This window comes from Dendrobium catenatum, unplaced genomic scaffold (assembly GCF_001605985.2).
Source record: "Dendrobium catenatum unplaced genomic scaffold, ASM160598v2 fragScaff_scaffold_1038, whole genome shotgun sequence".
Taxonomy (NCBI): Eukaryota; Viridiplantae; Streptophyta; class Magnoliopsida; order Asparagales; family Orchidaceae; genus Dendrobium; species Dendrobium catenatum.
In genome coordinates this window covers 1,867,982-1,879,099 of record NW_021319500.1, presented here as the reverse complement: position 1 = coordinate 1,879,099, position 11,118 = coordinate 1,867,982, and the positions used below count along the sequence as shown (strand labels likewise).

Below are 11,118 nucleotides of genomic sequence, written 5' to 3'. Positions count from 1 at the left end.
ATGGGATTCGATTAGACATATTTTGCCTAAAAACAATCTTTACAAACATATATGGCAACCTAATATCCCCCCGACTTACTCTTTTCTTCTTTGGAGAGTTCTCCATAATTATCTACCTATTGACTCGATTTTGATGAAAAAAGGCCTCATTATTGTTTCTAAATGCCAATGTTGCTATCATATAGAGAATCTTAATCATGTTTTCATCAATGGTCCGATTGCTACCACAGTTTGGATTTATTTTGATAATATTTTTAATGTGCTTTCTTCTTTTCAGTATGATTCGATTATTGCTATAATTACTGATTGGATCCTTCCTATCAAAGGTCACATTAGAAATATTATTCCTGTTCTCATCTGTTGGTATTTATGGGAGAGCCGCAATGCCTCCAAGCATGACAATATTGGTATGAATGCTTTGAATATTATTGCTAAAGTTAAGAACAAAATTCTTCAGCTTCATAGTGCAAATTTAATTAATGCGAGTTCTTTTCATAATTGTCTTAATGCTGCTTTTGTGTTTGGGCTGAATTTTTCTCTTCAGCCTATTACCAAAAACGAGATATTGGTTTACTGGAGATGTCCGGTTAAGGATTACTTTAAACTTAACACTGATGGCTCTTACAATAATTCTTTTGCTGGATGTGGTGGTATTATCCGGGATCATAAGGGTAAAACTGTTATTGCGTATGCTGGCCCCTCCTCTGGCAGTAATGCTCTTCAAGCGGAATTTGCTAGTTTGCAGTATGGGATTCATCTCTGTTTATCTTTGGGGTTGAATAAAATCTGGGTTGAAGTTGATGCTTTATTATTAATTCAATATATTAGTGGCAATTTGAAGAATAACCCCAACAATTTTTACATGATTAGAGATATTAAGCATTGTTTATCTCGTATCAATTTTTCTATCTCTCATATAATGCGAGAAGGTAATGCTGTGGCTGATGGTTTAGCGAAAATGGGGTGTGGCTTGGATGGTTTTGTGCATTTCAATGAAAACTCCCTTCCTAGGGACATTCTGGGGCTTATTAAACTGGATCGGATGGGTTTCCCTTATATAAGGTTTCATTAATGTATTCTGGTCCTATTTTTTCATGTTATGTCCCTCTCTAATCTATTCTCTGGTTGCTTTCCTCTGCTTCAGGTGGGTTTTTCCTGAAGGTATTTTCCTGATGGATTTTTTGACCTTGACGTTTCATTTTGTTTTTGAATTTCTGCTGTTTCCCTACTATGTTTATTTTGTGCTTCGTATTGGTAATCTGGATGGAGCATATTGGTTCTGGGCCTCAACTTTTTCCTTTTCTGTTTAAGCTATGTTTAGCTTGTTTTGCGGTATCTGGTATTCTGCTGGATACTACTTGAGTAAGTGTAATATTAGGGGGATCTATTGCAAGCCTGAGATCTTTTTTATATTCTGGAATCTTTTTCTTATCGTTAAGTTCTGTTACTTGCTTCTTTTTTGCTCTAGTATCCTTGCAGGCCTGTTTTTTCAGGTTTTTGGAGCTCCGCGCTCGTTTTGTGCAGGGTACGTTTGTTGCTGGAAGGGTCGTGCTGAATGTTATTCTTTGTTCCCTTCTTTTTTTTTTGTCTCTAGAATGTTACTAGATATTATTGTAATTTTTTGTAGTAGGGATCTCAGGCTCTTAGGTTCCTTTTTAATTTTTCCTGTAGCTCTTTGGAGCATTAGTGAGCTAGAGAACCCTTTAAGGACTGTGTAACTTTTTCCCTTATTTAACGCGTAGGCCCGTTGGTGGGTAAAAAAAAAAAAAAAAGTTTGGAATGATTTAATTTGATTTGAAAAGAAATTTGGTTGGTTGTTTTTGTAAATTTCACATCCAAAATAATCAATTGGTATTATTAATTCATAAATTAAATCATCTAAATCAATCAAATGCACATCTTAAATATGTTAGAATGTGATAGTTGTACGAAAGTTAATCCTTAATTTTTTCAAAAGGTTAAAGTCTATAATTTTCATAGCAATATTTAAAATCTGGGATTTATTTTTCTCTAAACAATTCCACAACTAATGCTTCATTTGAGACAACTTTTGGTAACTATATTTTCACAGCTTGCACAAATTTTTTTTACTAAAGAGCAGCTTTAGAAAATAGTAAAAAAATTATCCCAAAGAATTTCTAACAACATAGGCAGTTGAAGCCGCTCCTACGACCGTATTCAATTAATTACTAAAATGTGACTATTATGGACCTTCCATTCATCAATATCAAAAGTTAGGTTTTAGAGCTTTATGCCTAACAGATTAATTTATGGTTTTATAACAAATTAATAAATTTTCTGTATTCATATTGGGGACAAACAATTGTCCTAAAAGCAAAACAATACAAGCATAAATAACACAGTTTAGAAACTATAAAATAAGTAACTAATTTATGTCATTCAAGAAGAAGGTCATATATACGAAGATCATATATACCTTCATGCTTTGACCTGCAAGCAGGGTTCCAGCAACCACTGCTGTGAAGCAAAGTGAGAACTGGAGCGGACCAATATAATAGCGACCCCAATGAGGACCTGGCAAGTACGCACATGAACAAGTTACATATTCCATTGAAATAAAATCTTGAAAAACAATTCACAGTTCAGAAATATTTAATAAATACAGATGTTATTTAATGCTCATTAATAATGAATATAGTGATGTATTTTTTAAGTTAAAAGGGATTGAAGAGTACTTCATCAACAAAATTTTAAATTATAAATTTCTTCCAATTTAAAATTCCAAGAGATAAAAGAAGCTGTGATCCTTTTTGTTGTTTATATTAATTAATAATCAATATGATAAAATTACTTATTATCATCATCAGTACAACCAATCTATAAAAATGAGAATCAAACTGTCAACATCATTTATGTAATTTAAAGTCAAAGAAGACATGCGACGAAGATTATTTGTCTCATTCAATTAATTTTTCTATATAATATGGCATAGCCCATGGCCCATAGATACTTATAATATATGGTTGAAAGATACATAGGTCGTGTGGATGCATCCTTAGCCGTACATTTAACAAGAAATTATTGAAGAAATATAATTTAAAATTTCAATAATTTTTGTAATGCTTTGAGTGTGTGTATAAAATTTAATTATTTTATTAAAAAATAATTAAATAATCTAATTTAAAAATATTTAATATAAATGCTTAAATTTCAAAAATTCAATTAAGTTATTTAATTTACCATCACTTAAGCTTATGAGGTTTGTTTTTCTCTTATTTATATAATTTTTTAATTTGTTTACATGATATAAGAGCTCATATGAGGTGGTGTTGGGATCATGTGAGTAAATTTTGTTCATGGTTGGTTGAAGAAAGATTTTTATATAAATTTGAATTATGTTAAATTTAAATTAATTTATTAGATTTAATAATATAATAAATGTTGTGTCCACGAGTATTTGTGGCGGTAGAAAAATATAAAATTTAACGTCTTAGCGTTGTACGAAAATCCGGCTCGCAATCAGATAAGAGAGTGTGTAGCATTCATAGGAGACACAAATATTTTTACGTGGAAAACCCCTGAAAAGGGGGAAAAACCATAGGGCCTAGCCCAATTTGAATGAATCCACTAGTATTGCAATTGATTCCAAATGAGGCCCTTCCTTGGGAGAAGGCCTTAGCTTGATGTACAATTTATAGAGTACATTACATGATGTGAATAAAAATAGTCACTATTGACGTGTTCGTTTGGTTGGGAGGACCATAGTCTGGTAACAGAGGTCAGAAAGACTGTAATCTGCATACGACATAAGTCAAGAGGACCGTAGTCGGCTGGCGACGGAGGTCGGATGGACTGTAGTCGGCGGGCGACATAAGTTAAGAGGACCGGAGTCGGCGGGCGACGGAGGTCGGAAAGACTGTAGTCTGACGACGAAGGTTAGAAGGACGGCGTCGAGTAGAAGTCCAACAATGGAAAGGAATTCATCTTTGGATAGATGTCCAGCGAAAGTCCGATAACCGGTAGAAGTCTGGCGTCGGGTAGAGGTCCGACGTTTGCTGGTGGCCGAAGAGAACTCCGACATTACTTGGGCGGAGTTTTGGCGTCAGAAGGGAACTCTATCGTTAATTGGGAAGAATTTTAGCATCTCGTGGAAGTTGGGCAGAATTCTGGCATCCCGTGGAAGTCGGGGAGAATTCCGACGTCATTTGGAGTTCGAGCAGAACTCCGTATGGGTGTCAATTTCTGACCCGACCCGAAAATCCGACCCGAACCCGACCCGAAAAATCCGGGTTCGGGTCAACCCATTTGTTAAACGGGTCGGGTTCGGGTTCAAAATTTTGACCCGTTTGAAAAACGGGTCGGGTCCGGGTTGACCCGACAACCCGCGGGTCAACCTGTTTAACCCGGTTTCTGCCCTATTCGCCCAGTCGCGGGTCGCCCTCCGCCCTCGATCGCGATTCGGATTCGCGATCCCGCCCTCGCTCCGTCGCATAACAAGCTCGCGCCTCGCTCAGTCGCTCGCAAAGACGCGAAGTCGCGAACCCGCTAGTCCCGCTACGCCTCGCTCACAAAGACGCGAACCCGCTAGCGCTCCGCGTCTCCGCCCTCGATCGCGATGCGGATTCGCGATCCCGTCTCGCTGGCTCGCCCTCCGCGGCTCCGTCTGTCTGTCGCTCGGTGCTCGCGAAGAAGAGAACGGCGAACCCGCTCCGCCTCGCTCGCGAAGACGCGAACCCGCTTCGCCTAGCTCACGGGTCGTGTCGGGTCAACCCGCCAACCCGGGCGGGTCGGGTCCGGGTTGAAATGTCCGACCCGTTTGCAAAAACGGGTCAGGTTCGGGTTGACCCATTTAGATCCGAATCGGGTCGGGTTCGACCCGAACCCGACGGGTTGACCCGAATTGACACCCCTAGAACTCCGGCAAAAGTCGAGGAGGAGTCTCTTCCCTCCTATTCTTCTCTTCTTCTTCTCCTCCTCCTCCTTGCTTCGGTCCCCTCTCATGAGAAATGAGTGGTTTATTTATAGATTTCTGGAATGGCATGGCCCGTAAATAGGTGAGAGATCAGGGGCGAATCGGGAGTGGTTTGAATGGACGGCCAATATTGAATCCCTTGGTCGCGGATCGTTCGTCAGACATTTGAAGATCTTAATGATGTCAGAATTTGGCAATCTTGGTCTCGTGGATTTGTCTCGTCGAGCCGTTCGATTCGACTATAAGCTTGTTAAAATCGGAGATCGTTTGGTAACTCAAATTATTGTTGAAACCTTCCAACAGCGCTTTGGGTCCTTGATTTGGACTCATTTGGGCTCGGATTGAGTCAAATTTGGTTTCGTTGGGTGCCTATTTCCGAGACGCTCAGTTTGACTGTAAGTTTGCTAAAATCGAAGTTCAGATGCTCCCGGATTTAATTTTTGAAGTTTCGGGCTTGAATTTGCCTTGAGATTCGTGCCCGATCAAGATAATTTTATGATGACATATACATAAATATAATATATTTAATTATTTAAATCAAATAGCTTTGAACCGATTGGTTCCTTACATTGGTTCAATAGTTTGTTGGTTGAACCAGTGGTTCTAACCATAGGCTAGCCAGTACCGAATCGTCCATATGACGGGTTTACGAATTTGGTCCTATCCTATTTTCAAAACTATTATATATATATATATATATATATATATCCTATAAATTAAATAAAATTAGCTTAGAATCCAGTTCAAAATATTTTATTAGAATGAGTATAAAATCATTAAATTTATTTTAAATAAACATAATATAAATTAATAAATCCTTCATATATTATATTTATTTTAAAATAAGTTTGATAATTTTAACATATAACATGAATTTAATTGGGATATTCATACAAATGATATTTTAATATTATTAGAGGCTAAAATGTTAAATAAATAAATTTAATCTTTTAAATAATATATATACATATAAAAAAAAGAAAAAATAATATAGGAGCATAAAAAATTAACGCAACAAAATTTAAGGTTGAGTTTGGTTTGACTCTAATATCAAAATTGACCAAATAATTATTTGAATCTAGATTAAGATTTTATTAGGAACAATCTTCTTATTATTTTAAAAAAAAAATTCTTAAAATTAGCAAAAATATAACTAAAAATTAGTTTAAATAAAGTCTAAATCATTTAGATTTAGGATAAACGGATTATTTTTAATTTAATTGAATTATGTTGGGCAGAAAAGATAAAGGAAAGGGGGTGGTTGGGTTTGTTGTATTTCCAATATATTAAATTGGTGGGAATCAATCAAATTTGGGTAAGATGAAACTTTGGTTCCAGCTTTGTTTGAGATGGCTTTTTTTATGATTGTTAAAGTAGATCTTCTTATAAAAAATTTAAGTTTTTTTTTATAAAAAATTTAAAATTTTAATTTTTATATTAAAAAATTTCTTTAAGAAGAATTAAAAAAAATTATCTCAAACAAATCTCAATCTCAAATTGAAACTACGAATGTAAATTAAAAAAAAAAAAATTACTGAGAATACGTACCAAGTACATGATGAGCCATGTCCCGGAAGCGAAGCAGGCGATGGCCCAGTAGAGCGTGTTGCTCCAGTACGAGCGAGAGAAGGGTATAGGAGTAGAAGGTAACGGCCCCGGCAACCAGAAGGATCAGAACTCCAGCCGCCCATCCGAGCTGCGCCACCGCCAGCGGTAGGCTTAGTAGCGCCGGCGCAACTATCGATGTAGTCAGGTGATATCCGCAGTGAAGCCATGATCCTATATGATCTAACTTTGTATGAAAACCTTACTTCTGAAAATGGAATAGAGTATAGTATTTCAAGGTAGTTGATTTTTTGAACCTTTGGATTTAAGAACAAAAAGGGCGCCGGCATCCAGAGGCTCGGAAGATGTTTCTTCAGAAAGATCTCCATGGATGCTATTTTGAAGGTCTTCTCTTCTTGTTCTTCCGTTAGGTGCTGGATTTGATGCCATGGTTCCCATGGTTCTCTCTGTTTTGTTAGAAAGAGAGAGAGAAAGGAATACTGAACGATGGAGAAAAAGGGTGAGTATTGAAAATTTTGGAGAGTGGAGAAAGGCGCTTGTTGAAGTAAATGATTTAATGGGATTTTTTTTATTGGTTGATGGAAGGAAGGCTGAATAAATAACCGGCTGATATATATAAATAACATTTTTCTGAAGTTTAAGCGTCAAATGATAAGTAAAAATTTTATAGAGAATTTAACTTACGAGTTTGAGAGTGATAAAGATTTGCATGTTTTAGTTTATGAAAGTTTAATTTTGTATAATATTTAATAAATACAGTACAACATTTAAAATGTTAGTTGAGGTGAATTGATTGAGGAACGAGATCAAACGATTACCAAGTTTTTAATTAGGGTAAAATATTATTGTTAGAGTTAAAAAAAAATCCCATGACAATATTTAATTTGAAGTAATGATGATAGAGGAAATAAAAGATAAGAAAAGGTGTTAAATCATTCAAATCATAATTTATATTTTTTGCTTTTTTGAAGGATTGGAAATTGCATTAAACAAGGAAAAAAAAACTATTACAAGCCAGAACTAAAAAAACTAACAAAGTTATCTTTCCTAACATTGCGAAGGTGACCATTATTGAAAATCAAATAAAACCCAAGAAAAAAAATATTTGCAAAATTGAAAATATCATAACAAAGATAAGATCCACTGCTCCTCTTTTTGAACCAATTGGGATGATGAGGACACCCAATATATTTGACAACCTAAAAAGTTGATTTTTATCCCAAGGTTCCCAATTAGACAAAAAATGAAAAATAATAAGAATAGTAAACTCCATTATTCTAATTTCATTATGCAAATAGAAAAAAATATAGATAACAACAACTCCAAATATCCATAAAGCTACCTCTTCAATTCTTGGAGCAGAATTTTTTAAGCTCACCAACGAATTACCCTTTATGAACAAGAAGTTCCATATCAGTAACATGTGTAATTCTACTGAACATTCTATGAACAAGACCTTCTCATCTTCAAATGATTATGAACCTGAACATTCCAGTACTTTCAAGCCTTCTTCACAAATGTCATGACTATGATAAAAAGAAGCCGCTATATGGGCTTCACTACAATTCCAGTCAATACAAGATGACATTTAGAGAACTGAAGGGGAAGATCCCCACCAACACTATGTAACCTCAAGTCAACTTTCCTTCTTCTAGGGAGATCTTCCAACGGACCTAATGATTGAAGTTCTTTAAACAATTTTTGTTTAAAACTTGAAGAATTTAAAATCTCATGATTATTTGTTATGACTGGACCGGTCCGATACTATGCCAGGCGGAAAACAGAAAAGGGGCGGAACTCCCCTGTGGACCCCACGTTGGTTCAAATTGAATTTGGGAGGGAGATTTTTGAATGAGGGGCTGTTTTAAGAAGTCCATTATTGTCCTTTTATGAGGAATTTGTATAATTAGGAGATTTGGGGGGGGGGGGAATTAGGGGCATCTTGAATTTGAATGAGAAGTTTGAGATCTCTTGGTGTTCTTGGGCTCTAGGGTTTGCTAGAGACTTGTGGAGAGTTGTTCTTCCTCTCGAATCGAAGAACGTTGTATCTTTCTTTGTTTTGCTTTCATTGCGAGTGAAATACAAGTCGTTTATTGCGTTTTATCTCAGATTTCCCTGTTTTTCCTGCTGATTTCTGCTGTGGACAGCAGTTTGTTGTTGTATTTTCACTGGTTTGGTTAGGAATACTTGAGAACTCAAATACTTCCTATTAAATTGGTATCAGAGCAGCGATTCGGGGCCACCGGCGGCTGAAATTCTGAAATTTCAGCAAGTTCCTCGTCTCCGGAAGAAGATTTCTGTGGATCCGTTAGAAGAACAATGGCCGGAAAGAAGGTGGATGTTTTGGAAGGCGAACTCGGTCAATTAAAAACCGATTTGGAGGAAAGATTTTTTGATTTTCAAAATCAAATCACCACCAATAACGAAAGGTTGGAGGGAAAATTCACGGCCATAGAAGAAATGATGAAGAAATTATTGGAGATGAAGACTAATCTGACGACGTCGGGAGCAAGGGAGACTACCGGAGACCACGGCGTAGGAGGAAATCCGAACCCGCGTGGGGGGAGGAGGAATCAGGATGTAGAGATCCTTGAGGGAGACGACGACATGCCACCTCTAGAGCCACTTTCTAGAGAGGAGATGAGCATGGGAAATCAACGTCGAGGTGCTGATTTTCAGCGTCAAGGTGTTGATTTTGAAGGCAGGAGGGGGGAATATGAGAGAAGTGCAGATTTTTGCAATAGAGGAGAAGAATATCAGCATCAAGTTGCTGAATTTCAGCGTCGAAGTGCTGATTTTGAAAGGGGAAGAGGGGAATATGACGACGGACTCGGATACCAACATCGGAGGGAGGACCGGGACACTTGGGGAGCACCTCATCTTCGAGGAATGGGAGGTTATGGAGAGTACCGGGGTAACGGAAGGGATCCGAAGGTGAGGAAGTTGAAGATGCCCATCTTTGAGGGGGAAGATGGCCATGGCTGGATCTACAAGGTGGAACAGTATTTTGCAGTCAACGGATTGACAGAGGAGGAGAAACTGACAGCGGCAGGACTGTGTTTGGAAGGGAAGGCACTGGCATGGTACCAGTGGCGGGACATGAGGCGACCTATTCGAAGCTGGAGGGAGTTCAAGGATTGCTTGCTAGAGCGTTTCCGAACCAGCAGCGGAGGGGATTTCTACGAGCAGTTCTTTGCGCTGACACAGGAAGGGACAGTAACAGAGTTCCGGGACTGGTTTGAGTATCTAGCTAGCAGGTTGGATCGTCTTTCTGATACCGTGCTTGAGGGGAACTTCATGAAGGGGCTCAGACCAGAAATCAGAGCAGCCGTTAGAGTGATGAGACCACACGACCTAGGGGAGGCCATGGAGTTAGCACAGTTGGTAGAGGACTAGAAGCATCTGGAGAGGGGGACTCGAGGCAGCAGCTCTGGGGGATCCCACAGGATGACGACTATGTTTTTAGCTTCCAAGGGAGCTGCACCGGGGGGTACACGAGAAGTACCAAAGGAGAGATCTGGAGGAGGAGGGCCTGGGGGAAATTTTAAAAAGCTTACTGATAAGGAGATGCAGGAGAAGAGGGCCAAGGGATTGTGCTTTAGATGTGATGAGAAGTACATGCCGGGACATAGGTGCAAGGACCGGACTCTTCAGGTTCTCCTTGTTTGCGAAGACGAGGAAGACGAAGAGGTAGGTGGGAGCAGGTCCGAAGTGGAGGAAGAGGAGAAGTTGCACCTGGATGTGGCAGAAGTCTCTCTGAACTCCGTAGTGGGATTCACTTCGAGTCACACTATGAAAGTGAAAGAGGTGATAGCTGATCACGAGGTGGTGATTCTGATAGATAGTGGGGCAACCCACAATTTCATTTCCACCTAGTTGGTGGAGTTGCTTGGAATGAAATTAGTGGATACAGGAGGCTATGGCGTGATGATGGGCACAGGGAAGGTAGAAATGGGTAGAGGAGTTTGTAAGGGAGTGGTGATTACCATCCAGGGAATAGAGGTGAGGGAGGATTTTCTTCCCTTAGAATTGGGGAGTACTGATGTGATTTTGGGAATGAAGTGGCTGCAGACTTTGGGAGAGACCAAGGTGAACTGGGGGGAACTGAGGATGGAACTAGTAGTGGGGGGAAGGAGAATGGTGATATAGGGATATGTCGGCCTGTCTAGGATGGGGGTGTCTCTCAAGTCCATGATCCAAACCATTCAGCCTGGGACGGGGGTGGATACTTGGTGGAGCTGCAACGATTGGAGAAAGTCAGTGTCGGGGAAGAGGGAGACATACCTCTTGAAGTGCAATCGGTCATACAGCAGTTCAAGGAGGTTTTTCAACCTCCAAAGGGTTTTCCACCTCAGAGGGAGCTGGAGCATGCCATTACTTTGAAGGAAGGGGAAACACCGATCAGCGTTCACCCTTACCGCTACCCCAGATCCAAAAAGATGAGATAGAGAGGCTGATACGGGAGATGTTGGAGGCAGGGATCATAAGACCAAGTGTAAGCCCTTTTTCTAGTCCAGTCCTCCTGGTCAAGAAGAAGGATGGGAGTTGGAGATTCTGTGTGGATTATAGGACTCTGAATAAAGGCATTGTACCAGACAAGTTCCCAATCCCAGTGATTG

The 11,118-nt window shown here is 39.0% G+C and overlaps 2 protein-coding genes across 2 annotated transcripts in view; one reads left to right on the top strand and one right to left on the bottom strand.

Annotated features, from left to right (window-relative positions):
• LOC110112122 (GABA transporter 1) overlaps nucleotides 1–7,070 on the bottom strand; it is a gene marked incomplete in the record, with an annotated part of 15,154 nt that extends 8,084 nt beyond the window's left edge. Inside the window, 3 exon segments of the mRNA XM_020844218.2 lie at nucleotides 2,438–2,535; nucleotides 6,482–6,712; nucleotides 6,796–7,070. Of these exon segments, the coding sequence (XP_020699877.1) occupies nucleotides 2,438–2,535; nucleotides 6,482–6,712; nucleotides 6,796–6,937 (471 nt within the window).
• Nucleotides 8–1,721, top strand: LOC114580467. Its single transcript, XM_028698059.1, has one exon. It carries the CDS (start codon nucleotides 134–136, stop codon nucleotides 1,070–1,072), a length of 939 nt encoding a protein of 312 aa, XP_028553892.1. The 5' UTR covers nucleotides 8–133; the 3' UTR covers nucleotides 1,073–1,721.
• Nucleotides 7,071–11,118: the final 4,048 nt, after the last annotated feature.